This window comes from Mobula birostris, chromosome 5 (genome assembly GCF_030028105.1).
Source record: "Mobula birostris isolate sMobBir1 chromosome 5, sMobBir1.hap1, whole genome shotgun sequence".
NCBI lineage: Eukaryota > Metazoa > Chordata > Chondrichthyes > Myliobatiformes > Myliobatidae > Mobula > Mobula birostris.
Window position 1 is genome coordinate 87,689,229 of NC_092374.1, and position 22,799 is coordinate 87,712,027.

Sequence of the window (22,799 nt, forward strand, 5' to 3'; positions counted from 1 at the left end):
GATCTTCAGTGATTTCTACTTTTTGTGTAAGGGTGGGAGGGAAGTCACTATATAAAACACGGTACCAAACAGTAACAAGAAATATGTTTATTGCAAACAGTTCTAAAGCCGAACTGAAAGCTAAATAATCTGAACTGATCTTTATGGTGAATGAAAGCGCTAAGTGGTTTTTATCATCAACTGAAATCTGGGATCATATTTCGCCATCTCTCAGGTGCCAGCTCAAATCAGCAACCTGCTTGGGAGACTAAGAGCTTCCACTTTACTGGGAAGCTATTCAAGCTTCCCATTAATTCTATTGGGCTTGCCCACACAAGGCCCAACAGCAGAAATCTTACAACAAGATAGATAAAATGTTAAAATTTGCTTATATTAATGTAAATTCCCTCTCTCATTGCTGGTACAGCATTAACCAAATGGAAATTATTTTTCTATCAGAAACTATAGTTGACAACTAACAATATGACTTCCCAACTTCTCCTTTACACCTGTGCCCTTTGTCAGGAATTCTTGTAAACTACAAGATGTTGCCAGCTTCATTCCAGCAGAACTACGGCCTCAAATTTCCAGTGAACTGGATGTCCATCCACATAAAATTTACATCTTCTCCGTAACTATGTGGGCTTCTGGACACTCCTGCTTACCTCCAACATGTAGGCTGATAGGTTAAAAAGTTGATATAAACTATGCCTAGTGAGGGTGAGTGAAAGTAACTGTGGGGAGTTTATGGAAACATGGGAAGAACTGGTTACAGGGAAAAGTGGACCAGCATAAATGTGATGGATTAAATGTTTTAAATTCAAATACCGAGACCATGGATGGTCTTAGCAGTACATCAAAGCAACACTTAAAAGGTCATTCATTCTTGGTTTCAACTTCAGGAAACATTTATCATGTACGTTAACAATGACTGCTATATTTGAATGAATCCTTATATAAGAAATACACCGCAATAGGATCTGAAGAAAAAGCTATTTAAATTTGTGGAATTGTGGCTAACAGCACAGGCGGTGGATAATCAAAGTCTGATTTTTGTTGTCCCAAAAGTCAATAGACTTCTGTATCTATCCATTCATTTCCTTTTGTACATTGACATGACAGACATGGACAGAAGTGGGATATTTAGTTCAAGGTCTGTGATCCAATTCTACACACCCATTTCCCCATATTACTCGAAAGCTGGTTAAAAATGTTAGAACTACTTAGTTGACAAGGCAGCAAAAACAACAAACACCTCTTAACATAAAATACCAGTTCTGAAAGTGTTCCAAATTTCCAATCACCTTCTCTGAAAGAATGTTTCCTCACATAATTTCTGAAGCCCTAGACTGATTGTAGGCCACATCCTAGTCCTAGCCTCGTCTAGCGGAGAGTTTCTAACTCAATTTTTCTTTGACTAAATCACCATTGACTTTCTAAGTTCTGAGAAGTAGTAGCCTTGAAGAACACGCAGACATATAGAGGCAAAATTCTGTGAAAGATTTTCAAAAAGGTCATCAACTTGGAACTTTATTTCTATCTACAGATGGTGCATGTTTTGTGCAGAACCTATGAATGAGAAATAAAATGAGAATTTTAGATAACACACACACACACAAAATGCTGGAGGAATTCAGCAGGCCAGTTAGCATCTACGGGAGTCATTTCGGGTCGAGACTCTTCATCAGGACTGGAAAGGAAGGGGTAAAGTCAGAGTAAGGTAAGGGGGGAGAGGGGAGGGAAGGAAGAAGTGCAAGGTGGTAGGTGAAAACGGGAGGGGGAGAGGTGAAATAAAGAGCTGGGAAGTTGATTAGTGAGAGAGATAAAGGACTGGAGGAGGGGGAAGCTGACAGGAGAGGATAGGACACCATGGAAGAAAGGGAAGGGGCAGGGGCACCAGAGGGAGATGATGGGCAGGTAAGGAGACAAGCTGAGGGTGGGGGCAATTACCTGAAGTTAGCGAAATAGATGTTCATACCATAAGGTTGGAGGCTACCAAGATGAAAGATACAGTATTGCTCCTCCATCCTGAGTGTGGCCTCACTGTGGCCGGTAATTGCTTCACTGCCCCCACCAACCTTCTACATGAGGAATTCTGCAGATGCTGGAAATTCAAGCAACACACATCAAAGTTGCTGGTGAATGCAGCAGGCCAGGCAGCATCTCTAGGAAGAGGTACAGTCGACGTTTCGGGCCGAGACCCTCGGGACCAGCAACTTTGATGTGTGTTCCCCCCAACCTTCTGACTAACTTCTCCCCTTTCCTTCCAGTCCTGAAGGGTCTTAGCCCAACATGTTGACTGTTTACTCTTTTCCATAGATACTGCCTGGCCTGCTGAATTCCTCCAGCATTTTGTGGGTATTTCGCATTTTGTGGGTATTTCTTTGGATTTCCAGTATCTGCAGATTTTCTTGTGTTTGTGAGAATTTTAGGTGGATGACCTTCCAGAACATCTTTCAAACTTCCTCATGAAAGATCATTTTTCCTTCCCCATATTTGCTGCATAACCTACTAATCAGTTACAGCATTTTTCTCTCTTTTAATAACACTTCAATTCCAACCACAGCAGAGTACTATTATCCTAATGGGAGGTCATGGTTTTGTACATGCAAATTCCACCACGAATAGGGTTTCACAAAATTAGGAGAAAATATTCATTTGTCCCATTTTTCTGTTTGCTTAAGAGCCTGATGCCTCTGCCAGAATGTGGTCATATACCCTCAACCTCTCCTTCAGTGGGATTGGGACTGGAGGGAGGAGGAATAAAATACAATGTCAAAAATGCCTGGCCCATTACAAAGTAGGTGGTAAATTAAACTACATTATTGTACAGAAAACAGAAACAAAGAGCTGGAAATAATTTGGTCAAGCAGTATATGAACAATTTTTTTTTAATGTTTATTTATATTTAATTGAAGCACTGGTTGGAATAGGTCCTTCCAGCCCTTCCTGCTGTCTTGCCTAGCAACCTGATTTAACTCTAGCCTAACCACGGGATAATTTACAATGACCAACTAACCTATAAACTAGTACATTTTCGGACTGTGGGAGGAAACCAGAGTACCTGGAAAAAACCCATGCAGTCACAGGAAGAATATACAAACTCTTCACAGACAGTAGTGGGATTCTGATGAAAGGTCATTGACTCCATTGTTGAAAGATGCTGTCTGACCTGCTGACAAGCACTTGCAGTGTTTTTAAGATACAACCACTCCACTTGCGTTTATGAATAAAGGGTAACACGTGTTGAAGAACTCTGGATTAAATTCAAATTCCTGACATATCTATTGATTTTACTGGAATCAGCTGACAACACTAACTTTTACTGGCTAACTTTTATCAGCTGACAACACTAACTTTTGAAAGACAGTAGTTCCACTGTATTTGTTTCTCAGTGTACTTATGTTTAAAGGAATTAACATCATCACCTGGATTTGAGGTTCTGGATCTGCTGCAGGAACAGCACAAGTTGCTGCTGCTGTTGGGGTGTCATGTTTGCCTTCTGCTGCAGTGCACACTGTAAGAGCTGTTGCCGACTACAGAGACAAGAGAAATTATAATTTTGTCTTCAATTGTCATTTATACTTCCACTCTTTGAAATTTGGTACCATTTCTGGATCACCCAAAACGACATAGCCAAGTACATCACTTTAGGTTGACGAGTAAAATTCCCTTTAATCTATCAAAAAAAATAGCCCAAACGCCAAAGAGTACAATTAATCTCAATTCAAGGTACATGACTACTTGGAACAAGATGCAATTGCTGAGAATGGTTGATGAGACAAACATCCAAAAGCAGCATGAAAATATTCTTAGGCTTAGCCAAATAAAGACGGCCACCAAACAAGGCCAATGCAGGGAATATGAAACAATAAAGGAACCAAATAGCAAAATAATCATCCATCCTTTCTTATAAAAACACAATGGTCTATCAACATCTGTTATTTTAACAAATTTATCTAATTCAAACATTCACAGAAGCACTCCACTCTGAGGCAATTATTTTATTAATCTGGGTTGGACCGAGGCTAACCCCCAGGAGGGGGGAGAAGATGGTGGCGCGACAGCAGCACGCGCGGCCCTTCAGTGAATGATATCTGTTATCTGTCAAGTAGGGGACCGTGCACAATTCTGATTTGATGGAGACAGACGTGAGAGCACAGCGGAACATCTGGAAATCTTCTGAAATGCTTGCTTTGCTGACGCTGCTACTGTGTGGTACCGGAATCTCCAGAGCTGAAGGCCCCGAAATCCTCGGCTTTGCATGTTTCAGCGGCTGGGGAGAGGTCAAAGGCGCTCGTCAGAGGATGGCGCTCGGGAGGCTGTATCGAAGAGGCTGGTCAGAAGCTCGGAGTTTTCGGACGGATGGACTCCGTGTCGGCTGGGGTCGTCTGCTTCCAAGGCATCAGCAAGTTGACGGTGCCTGGAGGTTTATGGCAGAGAGTTTCTCCCTTTTGCCGCCTGCTATCGGGGACTCCAGAGTCGATCAACTCAGGACTTTGAGACTTCTTCCTTTTTTTTTTAAAAACAGTGCCCATGGTCTGTTCTTTAGCAAATTATGGTATTGCTTTGCACTGCTGTAACTTTATAATTATGTGGTTCTGTCAGTGTTAGTCTTTGGTTTGTCCTGTTTTCTGTGATATCACTCCAGAGAAACATTGTATCATTTCTTAATGCATGTATGCATTTCTAAATGACAATAAAAGAGGACTGAGTGCTCTCATAATCTAACTGCAAACACACGGGTTTTCCCACCTCTTACAAAATATTTAGTAATGAGTTAACATTGATCTTGGTAATGGATACCCCACTATATACAATTCCTTGTAAGAGTATTCAGCCCCCAACCCTTTGTTTACATAAATGAGTATTACAACCAGGCATTTTGATTCATTTAACTGAGAATTTTTACTTGTGAATGACATGCTCCTCCCACCCCCAACAGAAGAGCCCAAAAAACAGAGAAAACTGAAGCATGAAAAACTAAAAATTCAAAAATTGAAGTGTCAGCAGTTCAGAAATATTCATCCCTCTTTGAACCACCTCACCTCTCACAGCTACTACAATGGGGATGGTGTTAACTGGCTGATATGCAGTATTAAATTTACACCAGACATACAGCTAAATAAACTGCATATACCTACCACCCCACCAGCCTCCGGGTCCAATATATTATTCTCCGTAACTTCCGCCACCTCCAACAGGATCCCACCACTAAACATATCTTTCCCTCCCCCACTCTCTGCTTTCCACAGAGATTGCTCCCTATGCGACTCCCTTGTCCTTTCGTCCTCCCCCATCCTTTCCCACCGATCTCCCTCCCAGCACTTATCCTTGTGAGCGGAACAAGTGCTACACATGCCCATACACTTCCTCCCTCACCACCATTCAGGGCCCCAGACAGTCCTTCCAGGTGAGGCGACACTTCACCTGTGAGTCGGCTGGGGTGATATACTGCGTCCGGTGCTCCCGAAGCGGCCTTCTATATATTGGTGAGACCCGACGCAGACTGGGAGATCATTTCGCTGAACTCCTACGCTCTGTCCGCCAGAGAAAGCAGGATCTCCCAGAGGTCACACATTTTAATTCCACGTCCCATTCCCATTCTGATATGTCTATCCATGGCCTCCTCTACTGTCAAAAAGAAGCCACACTCAGGTTGGAGGAACAACCCCTTATATTCTAATTGGGTAGCATCCAACCTGATGGCATGAACCTTGACTTCTCCAACTTCCATTAATGCCCCACCTCCCCTTCGTACCCCATCCGTTATCTATCTTTTATTATTATATATTTTTTTCTCTCTCCTTTTTCTCCCACTGTCCATCTCACTATACTCCTTGCCCATCCTCTGGGCTTCTTCCCCCGCCCCCCCCCCCCCCAGGCCTCCCATCCGTCCCATGATCCTCTCATATCCCTTTTGCCAATCAATTTTCCAGCTCTTAGCTCCATCCCTTCCACCTCCTGTCTTAGTCTAACAGTTAGTCCTGATGAAGGGTCTCGGCCCAAAACGTCGACTGTACCTCTCCCTATTGATGCTGCCTGGCCTGCTGCTTTCACCAGCAATTTTTATGTGTGTTGCTTGAAATTCCAGGATCTGCAGATTTCCTCGTCCTTGCCCATAATGACCTTGCAAAGTATGAGAGAGAGAGCGAGAGAGAGAGAGAGAGAGAGAGAGAGAGAGAGAGAGAGAGAGAGAGAGAGAGAGAGAGTGTGTGTGTGTGTGTGTGTGTGTGTGTGTGTGTGAGTGAGTGAGTGTGTGTCTGTGTCTCTATATATATGAGACAGAGAGACTTTTGATCAGAGTCCAATGTGGAACTTTTTGGCCTCAACTATAAGGGATATGTGTGGTGTAAATCTAATACTGCACATCAGCCAGGTAACACTATCCATAGAGTAAAATATGGTGGAGGTAGCATCATGCTATGGGAATGCTTTTCAGCAACAGGGGCTGAAAATCTGGTCAGGATTGATGGGGAGATGAATGCTGCTAAATATAGAGAGATCATGGATTAAAAACCTGCCAGCCTCTGCCAGAGAGCTTAAACTGGGGAGGAAGTTCATCTTTCAGCAGGACAATAACACAAAGCACGCTGCTGAGAAAATAGCACACATTATTTTGTAGGGACCTGTCAGAAATTCATCTGAGACCAAGAATCTAATGTGCCCCATAAACAGGGTATCACCTAAGATTGGGTAGAAGTAGATAAGGGGAAACAGACAGTAGACGAAAAAGATAGACTCTAATGTGGGCCCTGATTGAATCTAGCACATCACATACCAGATGCTTCTGGGTTGGTTGGTTGGTTTACACATTTCAAGTATTTGACCTTCAAGGAGAAAACACCTCAAACTGATGACAGGAGTTGGAAGGAATGTGCTTTGGTCATGATTTGCAATGGGGGGGGGGAGTGTAGGAGGGAGGGCAGAGGAGAGGTGCAAGATAATAAGCACTGCTGGTCTCTGAACCCCTTGTAGTCCATGGAAGTGAGTATTTTTGTTCTTTACCTGTTTATGAGCTGTAGAAACTGCTGGTACTGAAGCTGATGATACAGGGCAGCTGCCAACTCTCGCTGTTTTTTCAATCTCCCTTGGTCCATATCGCCCTATCAAATCCAAACAAACCATTTGAAAAAAAATCTGACCTCTCTTACTCTCAAATAAACGTGTACTCTGTAAAACCAATTCTGCAAATAGACTGCTCGGTCACCTTTAACGTTTAGGTTTTAACCGCAGGCAAATATTTGCACTGGTTAATCTTGAGAGACATCTGTGAAATGCAGATAGGGAGAAAAATAAAATGAAAAAAAATGGCTAACAGTAATACACACTTATTCTTCTGAAAAAAACTTTATAAAAAGTCAGAATTTCACCTACAGAGCTCAATGTGAAACCTAATTAGGGAGGGAAAGAGGACTAAATTTCCCTTGGTCACTAGTTTGGAAGTTGCCCAGTGATAGTCCGCTAATCAATGTCCTTATTCCAGTTACTAGGTATGGAGCAGGTTCCATTTGCAATCATTCTTTGAATTAAAATAGAACAGCATGGAAGAGCTTTAATTTTAATCTCAGGAGCAATGTGGCCAATCACATGTTAACATTTTATTTTACAACTGTTGGAAACCACTTTTTAAAAAAACACTTTATAAGATTTGTACTTTTTAAAACAAACTCATGTATTTTTCATAGTATGTGGTTCATCCCCAATTACCAACAGAAAATGGTATAGCAGCTAAACTAACAGTTTATCACTTTTCTCCTTTTCGTTGGCTAAGTATTAGCACACGACGTAATTGTCTTAATTATGTCGCTTGTTAACTAGCTTATTTCTATCTAAGGAATTTTCCTTATCTCAATGATAAATGTGTTGGATTTTTCAGTGGTGCCACCTTTATTCTTTTTGTCTCTATATTCTTTGCCATTCATTTACCTCTTAGCATTCTCAACTCTTCAGTTAGTTTGCTTAGTATTTGTGTGTTTGTACTTTAAAATAAACGATCGTTAGAATTAAGACTGATCATTCCTGACTCCCAGAAGAACCCCAAAGATCAGAAAATAAACAAAGATCCAATACTACTGTCATGCACTTCCTACTTGCTGAAGGTGAGGCTATCACAATTCCATGAGCTCACTCTCTTGGTTGGTCACTTAGAGAATAAGGGACAAACGGTTAGGGGTGGACAAGGATCCCAAAACAACTTATCCTTAATTAAACTCCTTGTGGGAAAAATGCATTAATCAAATAACAACTTAGAATGTCAAATTACTAAAAGGCAATGTTTAAGGGATTTAGATAACTATAATTATGCTTTAGTACACTGCAGATATGGAGAAGGAACCAGGTAGTCTACTATGGAAGAGGATCGATCAAAGAGCAACCACTCACTAATAATGCAGGCAAAATGGAAGGACAGCTCATGTCACAAATGCCTCCGAGAGCATCAATGCAGAGGTCAAGAAAAACTGAACTTTGATTAAATCCAGCAAGGGAAAGCAGGCCAAAAATTAACAGGAATTAAAGATATGAATCTGCTTCCAAACATTTTATCACATTGCCTGTAAAACCTGGAAGGGATAAGACAGACTTTGGTACAAATTGCTTTGTTTTTGATAGCTTTTAATAACCTTATGATCCATTCCAGTCTGCTTTATCAATAAAGCTTGTTGAGAAATCTTAAGACATAATGACTACAGCAAGCCAAGCCTTTATAATCATTGCAGTTCATTGTGACTTCAGTACTTAGAGTAGGCGCAATATTTCCTCCAATCTAAAAGTGGGATTACTCTAGGACTTAACAGTATTTTAATAACTTAAACACACAAAAAGAATTGCTCATTTTTCTTCAACAGGATACGCTACAAAAGGGCAATCTTCATCCCAAACCCATCCAAACAAAACACGATCAGATTAATAGTAGGGACAGAAGCCTGAAGACACACACTCAGCGATTCAGCAACAGCTTCTTCCCCTTTGCCATCTGATTCCTAAATGGACACTGAACCTGTGAATACCACCTCACTTTTTAAATATATATTATTTGTTTTTGCATGATTTTTAATCTATTCAATATACGTATACTGTAATTGATTTACTTACTATTTTTCCTTCTATATTATGTACTACATTGAACTGCTGCTGCTAAGTTAACAAATTTCACAAAACATGCCAGTGATAATAAACCTGATTCTGATTCTAAAACACCAAGTATTCTGCTCAAGGAGCACAGACAAAGCAGGAATGCTGCTAGGCTGGCCCACATTCCTGCTTCATTGGAAACAAGTTATATATAAAAATAACTCTTTAAAATGTCTATATTTCAGGGTCTTTTGGCACAAATCATGTCACTTTGTTACCAAATTTCTATATTTCAAGCCTAACAGCAATGTAGCACATAGAAAGCACAAGACTTGTTTCTATGTGCCTGAGGTGCCCTGACTCCATCTGCTGAATTTGGGTTAGGCTGCACGTATATCCCAACCACATATTCAAGTGTGGGCCTGTGTCAGGACGGAACAGCTAGCAAGTAGGGCAAAATAAGGAATGGCAACAAAGTGTCAGAATCAGACCCAGCTAATAACAATGCCTAGAGGACAATGATTGGGTTACATACCAGCAATGGTGGCGGGGAGGGTCCAGGAGCAAAAGGCACTCTTCCCCACATTTTTATCACGTCGCCCAGAGGCTGGAAACCCTCATCACAACCCCGTTTGACCAGCAGGGACATGGGAAAGTATCCAGCTTGGAACCAGTCAGCCATTTCCTGCGTCGTAAATGGGCCTTAAAAAATGAGAAATTATTTATGTAGTATTAAGCAATTTTCAGTCTCTGGCTAACTGGTAAAATGCAAATAATCAAGAAAAAAAGACACACTCGTAGCCCTCATTCTCCTTCCTCACACCCCAACACCAATACAAGAGTAAGTACAATCATACAAAGAAATCCTTTGCCTGTACCTATTACTAAAGTACCAATCCAACTCTGAGCATTTACAATTAACATTCATCATACAGAGCTTGGGAATGGGGTGGAATGGTAACGGCAGATTACTATTCCAGCGAATCCCAAGGAAGGAGAATCTAGTTATACTCTCCTCAGCACTTCCACATTCTGGATGGCAATAAAGCCATGGATCACTCCCAACTCCCTTTTTATGCTGTCTTGGGCCAGATTAGCTCATTCCGCATAGGCTTGAAATGGCACCTGAGAGTTCTTGCTCTTGCACATCCAACACTACAATTAAGCCAGTCAACTTTATAAAAGTCTTGATTGGGCCGCATCTGGAGTTTTGCATACAGTTCTCATCATCGCACTTTAGGAAGAATGTTGAGGTTTTGGAGAGGGTGCAGAAGAGATTTACCATAACGCCACCTGGTTTAGAGGGCATGTGCTATCACGGCAGGCTGGATAAACGTGGGTGGTTTTCTCTGGAGTGCCGGAAGCTGAGGAGAGATCTGATAGAGATTTGTAAGATTATGAGAGGCATAAACAGGGTAGAAATTGAAGGTGGGAGGGGTTAGATTCAAAGGGGATGCGAGGAGCAAGTGTTTTTTTTAAAACACAGTGGTGGATGTCTGGAATGTACTACCTGGTAGAGGCAAAATAAATTGTAGGCTTTTAAGAGACGTTTGGATAGGCACATGGATGCAAGGAAGATGGAAAGATATGGACATTGTGTAGATAGGAGGGAATATTGTTTGGGTGCTTTTGATCTGCTTTTTAGCTGATTTGGCACAACATTGTGGGCTGAATGGCCTGTTCCTATGCTGTACTGTCCTAATCTTTAAGTTAAAGATGGGTCAGAGCCAGGAGAACACCATCTAAGGCCTTTAAATCTGCCATGGCTGATCTGCAGTACAACTCCTTGTGCCCAGTTTCACATTGCTTTAATGGTTTTGGCAAAGATCTGTACTACAGTTTAAAATTGATTATTTCTGGCATCAAATGCCTTTCGAGGAAAGCAATTCACTATTTCTGTCACTGTAGTTACAGCTGCAACATCTCAACTTCAGTAAGGGTCTGGCTCTAATTTTTAGACTGTCAATCAATGAAAATAATTTATGATTCTACTCTGTCAAAAACAACTTCAAAATAATTCTTAAATTTTATTTCCACAACTGTCCCTTGTGATTTTGCAACTCTAGTTACCAATTAGTTAAAATTTTGCTTCCAATTAGGTCCACCCAATCCTAACATGTGCAGCCAGACACATCTGAATGCTGTGGGTTCAGCTTACCCTGAATCTCCCCTTGTGGATCTTTGTAGAACCACTTCATAGCTGCCTCATGTGAGAGGGGCAAGGCGGCAGCAGCAGCTCGACTTCTTTGATCTTGCATCATCTCGACAAACCGCTCATCGTCTAGTGAGTTGTCGTGCAGCGATGCAACCATTTTTTCAGCTTCCTACCACAGAAGAATAGCAACACATTATAGAAATACTAATTATGTGATAATCTGCACCAATTTTAGTAAGGCATTACTTACAATACTTTAAACCAAGAACTAGGAAGTGGGAATAAGTTGGATAGTTTTTCCATGGGCTGGCATAGACTCTCAGCCATTGGGCCATAGATTTAGTTATTTTATGAACAATTTGGAAAATATATGGTTCGGGTGGTCAGTGGTTGGGTTGAGATGTTTTCCGATGTTGGAAATTTACTTGCAAATGTTTTGACACCATGCAAGGAGACATCATCAGTGCACTGTTAATTATGTGCCCTCAGAATGCTTGGATACAAGGATGAGATTTCCTCCTTACATCACAATTGAGTTTCCATAATCAGTTGATTGATAAATATATAAAGGCCAAGCATTCAGAGGACACACCACAATTATTTATTAAGATACAGCGCAGAATAGACCCTTCCGACCCTTCAAGCTGTGTCGTCCACCAATCCTCCAATTTAATGCCAGTCTAATCACAGGACAATTTTACAATGACCAATTAACCTACTGTGGGAGGAAACCCACACAGCTACGGAGAGAACCTACAAACTCCATACAAGCAACGGCAGGGACTGAATGTGCTTTGCTGGTACTGTAAAGCGTCATAATAACTACTACGCTACTGTGCCACCCCAATTAACAACACACTGATGAGGTCTCCTCATATGGTGACGAAACACTTGCAAGTAATTTGCGAAGGTTGGAGAATAACTCAACACAACTATTTTTTAAATGTAGATGTTATTTATAGACTGTCTATTTACTTTAAAATTCTGATTATTTTCATGATACTGCAGGCAGGTACATTTCTGATATCAAGCATATGGAATGTATAGAAACAAACTAAAAATTTTCCAGCATCTTACAAAATTAAATTTGCAGCAATGCAACCTCATAGAAGAATTACACAAGACTCAACATAACATCAAGTTAACCATAGAAGCATTAATATTTAGTACAATGAACGACTGAAATTTCGAACAATTAGGGTGGAAGTACAATACGTGGCTGCACATTATTTATTCTGTTACTATAACCAAAGCAAGAGGCTTATGGATTATGGTCTGCTTTTATAAAAATCACAGCGAAAAGTTATCTCAATAGAATACAAATGTTCTAACCACTACCTGCTCAAACCGTTTCATCCCTTCATCGTCGTCATTATCTGCCGGTATGAATTCAGCAGCAGTGCCAGGATATGGAGGAGATGAGGAAGGTGAAGAGGATGATAAAGTTGAGACCGTGGCTGGACTCAGCTGAGCAGGCTGGCCCAAATTCACAGCTTCTGCATGGAAGCAAAAAGGAATAATGGGTCAAGAGTTTCAATAATCACTGTGACCAAGCAACTCTAGAAATATAGTCAAGCATCAGCTCAATAATATACCAGCAGAGTTGCACGAGTCAGAGTCATCACACACTTCACTCTAAATAATTCAAGTGCATCCTTATCTCCTTGTTGAGGTTAGTATCCCAATTGAAGGAAAAATGAATCAGAGATGGAAGTATTAAAAAATGCCGGAATGATACATTATCTGAAATAAGAGTCAATACATTTTTGGCTTGGGCATTTCATCAGACCGGTCATAAACAGTGTGCATCTAAAGTCTTTCAAGTACTGAACTACATAAGGTGTATGACTCACATGCCCTGCTTTTACTTCCAGCTCTTGTTTATCATTCACTCCCAATCTAAAGAAAAGAAAGGAGCTAATGTGGTCTCAGCCCCTGTAACTGCTTGAAAGTTTTTATGTACACGAATCTTTCTGCAATTGCAGGAGCAGGAAACAAATTTGTCTGCTCTTTGAATACACCAGCACAATGACAATAGATCCAATGGCTCTCTTCTGCTTGACAAAAGCTTGTGATTCTCCATCCACAGAAGAAAATCCTCTCCAATAATCACCTATTTTTAAAATGTTTTTTCTTGCATGCTGCATTTTAATGACTGTTCAGATTACCCTTTTTTGTTGAGAAATTGAAACAAAAAAAGCACTTTATAGCCAGAAGATCCTCTGTCTGGGTTTTTTTTTCGTCAGAACAGCCTAGACTGTAAACCCACTCCAGAACAAGTCAATATGATAGTCCTGATGAAGGGTCTCAGCCGACGCATTGACTGTTTATTCATTTCCATAGATGCTGCCTGACCTGCTGAGTTCCTCCAGCATTTTGTTTGTTTTGCATTACAATGGTGACTGTGTCTCTGAAGTACCTAATTAACTCTAAAATGCTTTGGGATGTGTTGTATGAATCTTGCTTTCTACTTCTAAAGTGTTTCTAAGAGCCCTGATTATTAACGCTTTCTGCCCCTTCCAGAAAGGAAAAGTCTGACATTTAGAAGATGACTTTTGTGATCTCTGAATATTTCAAAGCACTTTATATTCTGCAATTACTGTAGGAAACAGAGCAGTCAGTTTTTCTGTGCTACAGTGGGAGGTGAGGCCAAATGCTGATGGCTTGGTGAAAATATAACTGTCTAACCAATCCATCCAACTCAGGACAGTCCCCCAAATATCCAGATCAGGCAAATGTCCTGAGTTTCTCATGAGGACAGAAATATTACACCATGCATTACCTGATACAAGAACACCCTGGGAAATTATAAGCTATCCCTATATACAGAAGAATCAATATGGAAAGTAAAGGTTTAACTTTGATATTGTTTATAAAAGTGCACACACAACCACATTTAATGTTCTGAAACCTTTTGTAATTCTTTCCCTCTGAATTGGCTTGCAATTTTTGTATGATTTCGACTTGGAGGTGATGTACGATTTGAAATATGGAGCAGTAATTACCAAAATTCATGTGGATGAGATATGTAGTCACAAGTTCCAATTTCTACATTCATTTATTTTGTTTATAGAGATATGGAGAGGAACAGGCCCTTGCAGCCATGCTGCCCAACAATACACCAACACTAGACTAATCCTAATCACAGCACTATTTCCAATGACCAATTAACCTACCAACCAGAACATCTTTGGACTGTGAGAGGAAACCAGATCACCCAGAGAAAACCCGTGCAGTCACAGGGAGTAGTACAATCTCCTTACAGGCAGCAGTGGGAATTGAGCCCAGGTCTCCTGACTGTAAAGTGCTGTGCTGATCACTACTCTACTGTGCCGCACAGGTTGCATTACTCTACACATTTCCTTAATAAGATGTATGCATGATCTAACAGGTGTCAGTGACATTTCCCTACCATCAACAGCTTTGTGTCCTTGCGTATCTGACACAGAATCTGTCACATCCGTCTCAGTCCGATGTACAACTGCCTCACATTCTTCAGGTACTGGAAGGAATGCCTCCTGGGGCTGGGATTCCGAGGGAGAGGAAGACGAGCATGAGGGAGAGGTCTTGCCGTTGAATGCTTCAGTGTGCAGATCTGTTCTGTCTGCATTGGATTAAAAAATTGTTACTGACATCTAAAACTTAATAAGCATTTTAAAATAACTACTAGCTTTTAACCTAGTTCACAAGGAAAAGCTAACAAGGACAGATCCTGATTGCTGTGAATCATTTTGCTTGCAAATGTATGCTTGGAAATTGGGTGCACACCATGCACTTTTGCTACCTCCGAGAAGAATGAACTCCCGATTCCAAACAAATACTCCCAGTTACACAAAGCACGAGGTTCGGACAGTTCAGGATAGCCACCTCAGTCGTGGTGTCAGCCAACATTTGTGCTCAAGAGTGGCTACCTGAAAAAGACTGAGTAAGGTACCTACCAACTTACTCTCTTCTGTAACCTTTTATAGCTTTGATCACCCCTTTATAGGAAAGTGTTAAACTAGAAAGGGGGCAGAGAAGATTTATGAGTAACAGACAAAATACTGGAGGAACTCAGCAGATCAAGCAGCATCCAGGGAAAGGAATAAACAGTCAACATTTCAGGCCAAGCAAGGTCCCAGCTCAAAGAGCTAACTGTTTATTACTTTCTGTTGATGCTGCTTGACCTGCTGAGTTCCTCAAGCATTTTGTATGCAATACTGTGGATTTCCAGCATTTGCAGAATCTCTTGTGTTTAAGATTTACAAGGAAGCTGCAAGGATTGGAGGGCCTGAGATATAGTTGAAGTTGAGCGGGTAGGACTTTATTCACATCTGCGGTCTCCCCTGAATCTCCCACACTCCAGTAAACAAAGTCAACAGCACAGATAAGGTGAATGAATTTTGTCTTTCTTCCAGGAAAGGGGAACTAATAACTAGACGGTTTAAGGTGAGAAGTGAAGAGTTTAAAAAAGAGCCAAAGGAGCTACTTCTTCGTGCATAGGCTAGTGTGCAGATGAAAAGAGCTGCTCGAGAGAATATTTGATGCAAGTGAAACAACAACATTCAAAATACATTTGGATAAGTATACAGATGTGAGGGGTTTAAGAGGATATGAGCCAAACATGGGTTAATGGGACTCATTTACTGGGCACTATGGTCGACAGTGACTAGCTGGGCCAAAGGGAACATTTCCATGCTGCATTATTCTATGAATCCATAAAAGCAAAAGGTCAAGGTGGGGTCAGGAACAAAATTAAAAATGCCTAAGGACTGGAGACGTATTTAGAAAAAACATTATCACTGATCTGCACAACCAGATATAGCAAGAAATCTTTTCCTGCCAACGTATACCTTGCCACAATTCCTATAATGAAATTCAGCAAATTATCACTGAACTGCATTAGAAATTGTTTATGTCAAGAAGGTTCATTGGCATTTATCATTTGCACACTGGAGATCCCCATTTACTACAGTCCAATTTTCTTTAACTTGGGGGCATTAGATTGCCCTCCAGCCAGGTGACCATGATGCCCACATTTCTCCCTCTCTCCTAAGGATACATTTGTGTATTCATGCACTAGCAGGGAACTCACCACCTTAAGAGCAAAAACATTTTTAATATGAAAACAGAAAATATTAGAAACACTAGGCAATAATTGTGTAAATAAACCTTTTATGTATAACTGACCCAAGTATATCCAACATTTATGTTGGAAATAATTCAGAAGATGTGTAGCTCAGGTATTTGATGGTCAGGTTGAGTTGTCCTCCAATCTTGGCAATTCACTTGCAAATATTTCGTCACCATGCAAGAACACATTGTCAGTGCACTGTTGATTGTGGCGTGCCTTCTGAATGGCTGGCTTTTATATACTTTTGAATCAGCTGATCGGACGTCATTTCCTAAACTCAAAAGAAATGTGGGGAGGAAACAGTGCCGCTGATTGATTGTATGGCGAACTCTGTGCATTGTGGTCAGAAATTTTGCCCGCATTGGCTCACAAATAGCATCAAGGTCGACGTTGGTTTACAGAATCGTTTGTGGAAAACCACGCTTCTGAGAATTCTCTTGCATGCCACGTGTTCATTTGCACCCTAACTTTCATTGATGCCCCGTCAAATTTATGTCCCTCTCAATCTTCATGGATAGAGACTACGGGGAGTTCACCATGCCACTTTAAAGCCTACTGATGTTCATGGATCCTTGTGGATAGTTTTCTCCTAGTTTGGCTGACATAATACTCGCCGCATTGGATTGAAAAGTCTATAAAGGCCAAGCATTTGAAAGGCACACAATTAACAGCGCACTGACAATGTCTCCTCACTTGATGATGATACATTTGCAAGTAAATTGCCAAGATCAAAGAACAACTTAACCCGACATTTATGTTGTTCAGATTTCCAGGATTTAAGTTTTAAGATCCAGCATCTCCACATTTTTAATTTTAAAAACATTTTTCACTGTTTGTTACAAATCAGAACTATACTACTGAACTAGTTTGGTAAAGATAAAGACATTAATGGTATGGAGATTGTAGTTACCTGCATCACCATTTTCTGTCCTTTCAGATTCCTTGTAAAATTCCATATCGTATTCGTTTTCCGGTCGCTCATCCAGTTCATCCACTCCCCTGAACTCCAGCTCCTGCTCTTCAGGAATTGGCTCCTTGGAACCCTTCTGCTTAAAGCACCAATCAATAAAAGTTGGGGATTAAAAACAGAACTGGAGATGACTGATCAGGAATTTCATCACTCAATAACCTGCACTGCCCAAAGTATCTCCAGAAGGGTAGAAATGGAAGTAATAATTGGAAAAGCAGAATCACTTAAGAAAAAAAATTAAAATTCCATGTTTCTCTTTTAATCTCTTGCCCACACTAAAACAACATGTTTCTCCTCTAAACTCCTGCCCATTTTACTTCAGAACAATCACTCCTTGCCTTTAAAGACATGAAAGCCCCAGATGAATCAAATGTCCCCATCTCTTCCTCTGCATCTTCCAGGCACCATTCAGGCAAATTATCCTTCTCGTCTTCATAGCTGCCACTGCCTGTCCTGCCCCGCCTGTATGAACGTTCTTCGTCTCGCTCCCGGAAATCAAAGTCAAACCTGCGCCGCCTCTGATCAGCATGGTCCCTCCAGCCTGCGGAGCGAGGACCATCTGGAATAATGGGGGGAGGTTTAGAATATCAGAACATGCAAGTGATGAGACACAATAAGCACTTCATAAAACCAAGAGGAAGCAACCTTTTCTCTGTTATAGCTGGTAAAAACTTGCCCTTTAATTACCTTAGCATACAAGCTCAGGGTGCTCAATGAAGACTCGGGGTGCTCAAAATGATAACATTTCTTCATAACAAATACACTTAATTCCAAGAAATGGATGTCAGCTTCAAGAAATTTCATGTCATGAATACCAGTATCATCCTTTTCCCATTAATTACTCAAGCTTTCCATTTTACAGATTACTTTCTCATTTATTCATTTCACTCAAAGTTTAAAAAAACTGCCCCTCCCCACCACCTAAAATGTTCCTTCAAAGGCTCTGCATAACTTCACAATAAATTTTGACCAGTCACCTGGACTAGGAGGTCGCCACCGATCACCTTCTCTTCTTGCTCCAGCTGTCCTCCAACCTCCATCCTCATCTTCGCCATTCTGCTCTTCGCGGATGGCTCGCCAGTTCTCACTGTCGGAGCGAGCAAAATCCTGCTTGCGCGAGGTTGGAGCCACTTCCTCAAACCCTACCCGTACTTAACGGAAAGCGAAGAAAAGGGAGGAGGATGGAGGAGAAAGAGAAATGGGAAACGAGAAATGTCAGGTTTGGTACTCCCCCCCCCCATTCCACCCCAAAAGGAATTAGCTGTCTATATTAGCTCACTGAAATTAGGTGATTACCACCATACCACTAGTTTTCCTCAAAATAAAAATTAGAATTTGCTTCTGATCACCATTCGACTACTGGAATAGAATTTTAGATTTGATCGTATTTTCCTAAAACTTCAAATCATACCTCCATCTCTACGGCCAGACTTCTCAAATCTTCTGTCACCCCTACAAATTGCAAGAAAATGTTGGTTAGTGAGTAGACACACAGAAAACAGAGAAAGTAAAGGAAACCTCTTCCCACCCCCCAATGCAAGCAGGCAAGTTAATAGGAAATAAGTCTTTTTTAAGATGTCTGCACAGCAAAGATTAAACTTACACCAGCTTTCAAAAACTGACAGTTTGAGAATAACGTTGGGTTTTATTACTAAGCAGTGCTTACTAGGCTATTGCAGATCTCTCCTTCCCATTTTTTATAATATCCTGTAACATTGTTGGCCATTCATCAATGAATCTTCAGCTTTGTCCAGAGATACCTCCTTTTCTTTGGCGAGTATACTGAGAGGCACCTTTAAGCAAAATTTCTTTTGATGGGATGTGTTGCCATCAAACTTTGCATTTTTACTTACCATTTAGATATTATACATTCCAGTATAAATTTTAACCTTTTTATGTTAAAGTTCTTCCTTTGCCATTAGTTTGGTGACAAAAATAAGTGCCAAGTGTAATCATGAAACCATCAGCTAAAATCAGAAATGTACAACCTAGAAACGTGCCCTTCCACTCCACCTCATCCAAGCCCACTGACACTCCTATATGCAAAAACCATTTGTCTGCACTGGACACATCTACTGTACACATTTCCTAACCAATTGTCTATCAGAACATCTTTTAAATATTATAACTGTTATAACCCTAACCCTCCACCCACCTCCTCTGGCAGTTTATTAAAGATGGTCATCACCCTCTGAGAAAAAACTTACTCCTTCAGATATGCATTAAATTTCTTCTCAATCACCTTCCAACTCTAGACACTTCTGTCCTGGCAAAAAGATTCTGACTATTGAGAAACACAGAAAATCTACAGCACAATACAGGCCCTTTGGCCCACAATGCTGTGCCAGACGTGTACCTACTTTAGAAATTACCCATAGCCCTCTATTTTTCTTTTCTTTTGTACTTTATTTTTTATTGAATTCTGTCAAACATTTCCATAAGGTGTATTTCAGATACTGTACATATATATCACATTTCTCACAAATCTCCATAAAATATTCATCTGAGACAGACACTTACAGAAAGGAGAGGAAAGAAAGAACAATCGAAAGAAGAAAACTATGTGCAGAGTAGGGAGTGACTTTTTTTACAACATATTCATTGACTTGTGAGAATAAAATCAGGCCTATGAGGTGTTATGTAGTTAAACCATTTTTTCCAGTATGAATAAAATTGTTCCAACTTATGATTAACAGATGCTGTTATCTTCTCCATTTTATAAATGTCCATTGTAATTTCCATCCATATATTTAAAGTTGGGCTCTCCTGAGATAACCATTTCCTGGTAAGGGTCTTTTTACCAGCCACCAGCAGTACATTCATTAAATATTTATCTCTTTTCAACCATTCTTGAGGTATATACCCAAAATATATGGTCTTACTCTCCAAGGGTATTTCACATTTAAAGATGTCTTGTAGTGCATTATGTATCCCACTCCAATAGTCTTTGATAACGGGGCATTCCCAGAAAATATGATAATGGTTTGCATTTTGATTTCCACAATTTCTCCAGCAAGCAGAGGAGTTACTATTATAATGGGATTTCTGAGAGGGTGTATAAAATACTTTATCAAGTTTTTCCACCTGAACTCCCTCTATTTCTGTGAACTGGTACACTTCCACTGATACCTCCATATTATTGTAGCCCTCTATTTTTCTAAGCTCCATGGACCTATCCAGGAGACTCTTAAAAGACCCAATTATATCTGCATCCATCACAGTTGCCGGCAGCCCATTCCACACACTCACCACTCTCTGCATAAAAAACTTGCCCCTGACAGCCCCTCCATACCTACTTCCAAGCACCTTAAAACTGTGTCCTCTCGTGTTAGCCATTTCAGCCCTGGGTAAGAGCCTCCGGCTATCCACATGATCAATGCCTCTCATCATCTTATACACCTCTATCAAGTTACTCCAAGAAGAAAAGGCCAAGTTCACTCAACCTATTCTCGTAAGGCATGCTCCCCAATCCAGGCAACATCCTTGGAAATCTCCTCTGCACCCTTTCTATAGTTTCTACATCCTTCCTGTAGTGAAGTGACCAGAACTGAACACAGTACTCCAAGTGAGGTCTGTCCAGGGCTCTTAAACATTACCTCTCGGCTCTTAAACTCAATTCCATGGTTGATGAAGGCCAATGCACTCTATGCCTTCTTAACCAGAGCCAACCTGCGCAGCAGCTTTGAGTGTCCTATGGACTCGGACTCCAAGATCCCTTTGATCCTCCACTCTGCCAAGAGTCTTACCATTAATACTATATTCTGCCATCATATTTGACCTACCACTTCACTATTTGAAATGTTGTTGGAATGCCTAGTGAGGCACAGCAACTAAATGCATAACTCCTGGGTGAGGTCTATTGGGACCAATGAAGTTCATACATTATATCCAGGTAATTAAAAATGCTTCTTTTAATATTATGCAATTATTACCTGATAATATAAAACATTCAAGATAATTGGATTAAATGTTCATTTCCCTTTTACTTTTGTCCTGTTACTTAAATTACTATGCAAAATAACAATTAGCATTTATACCGTTAATATAGCAAAATATTCCAAGACTCTTCATACGAATGTTAACAAAGAATTTGTTGCTGTATCATGTCAGGAATATAGCAAGAGGTGAGAAAAATCTCAATAAGGAAATAAGTTCTAAAGAATGACATGGGGGGGGGGGGCATGCAGATCTTACCAGCATTGAGCCTATGTGGGTGAAAACCAGGCAGCCAATGAAAGATCAACAAAATAATAAACAATCTGCCAGAGGAACTCAGTGAGTGAGAGGAAAGGAATTGTTGACATTTCAAGTCAAAACCCTCATCAGGACTCCTGAACCCAAGAGACCTATCAATGATACTTCACAGCAGTTAGCCACTGATTGACAATAGATTATCTGGACAGTCATTCACTAGACTGAAACTATTCTGCTGCTTCTTTTTGGTTAGTTCAAAGTACATTTATCAAAGTTTGTATACACTATACAACCTTGAGTTTTGTCTCCTAACAGGCAGCCACGAAACAAAGAAATCCAAGAGAACCCGTTGTGACAAAAGAGGGTTACAAAAGTACACATAGACTAAGATGTTAACTGTCCTGTGCTAGCACCAGTGGGATCAACAGTTGATCTGCCACCTGTCTTCAGGAGAGAGAGATATAAGTAAGACAATGAGGTAGCATTTGGAAATGTTAATGAAGAGACGAGAGAGTTTACCGGAAGGAGACACCGGTCTGAGTATTGTCAAGACCGGCTCCTTTTGAACCCTGAACTGTTTGAAGTGTGATGGACAGGCGATACTCCAGCAGGGGGATAAAAAGGGGCAGGTTCGCTAAGACATGACACACGACACCACGAGGTAACGAGACCCTGGAAGCGGTGCGCCCCCACAAGTTTGTCGCGGGACCAGCCAGAGACGCACAGGGTGCGAAGATACGGTCGGCGGGAACCTGGTGTGTGTCCGCCCTTGCCTGGGTGCTGGGTTCACCGCTGAAGAACGATCGTGTCTGGAACAGAGGGGTCACAGTCGGTGACCTCAGAAGACATTACGAAGGGCTCGCCCGAGAGCTAACTGCGAGGAATATCGAAGGTCTGTTTGGAATCCGATTTGCATATTCATTCGTTCTCTCTCTCCCCAACGGCACGATGGCGATTACTGCGAACTGAATTAAACTGAACTCTGTCACTTGTGATTGAACATTTTACCCCGAGACTGCGATAGAGCTGATTGACCCTATTATCTTAGTTCTGAGTACATGTGTGTTTATTCATTGCTAACCTGTTGCATTTATATCCTTACTATTAGAGTACTGTGTTGCTTATTTCTTTAATAAAACTTTCTTAGTTCCAGTAATCCAGACTCCAACAGAGTGGTCCATTTCTGCTGGTTTGGCAACCCAGTTACGGCGTACGTAACACTGTTAAAAAAAGACCGTGAAACACCCAATGTGCAGCGAAAAAAAAAAATTGTGCAAACAATAAATGCAAGCAAATAGAATTGTACCCCTTAA

At 40.8% G+C, this 22,799-nt stretch overlaps 1 protein-coding gene across 7 annotated transcripts in view; it reads right to left on the minus strand.

The window, feature by feature from the left end:
* Window positions 1–22,799, minus strand: part of LOC140197848 (GRB10-interacting GYF protein 2-like) — a 160,104-nt gene that overhangs the window by 47,722 nt on the left and 89,583 nt on the right. For 5 of the 7 annotated variants that reach the window (XM_072258360.1, XM_072258362.1, XM_072258363.1 and 2 more), the window contains 10 exons: window positions 18,704–18,744; window positions 18,270–18,443; window positions 17,631–17,851; window positions 17,233–17,368; window positions 14,622–14,813; window positions 12,548–12,705; window positions 11,213–11,378; window positions 9,590–9,756; window positions 6,988–7,085; window positions 3,408–3,515 (listed from right to left, as the gene is read on the minus strand). In XM_072258360.1, coding sequence (XP_072114461.1) covers window positions 3,408–3,515; window positions 6,988–7,085; window positions 9,590–9,756; window positions 11,213–11,378; window positions 12,548–12,705; window positions 14,622–14,813; window positions 17,233–17,368; window positions 17,631–17,851; window positions 18,270–18,443; window positions 18,704–18,744 — 1,461 coding nt within the window. The remainder of the gene's footprint in view (window positions 1–3,407; window positions 3,516–6,987; window positions 7,086–9,589; window positions 9,757–11,212; window positions 11,379–12,547; window positions 12,706–14,621; window positions 14,814–17,232; window positions 17,369–17,630; window positions 17,852–18,269; window positions 18,444–18,703; window positions 18,745–22,799) is intronic. The other 2 variants (XM_072258364.1, XM_072258366.1) reach the window with 2 other exon arrangements.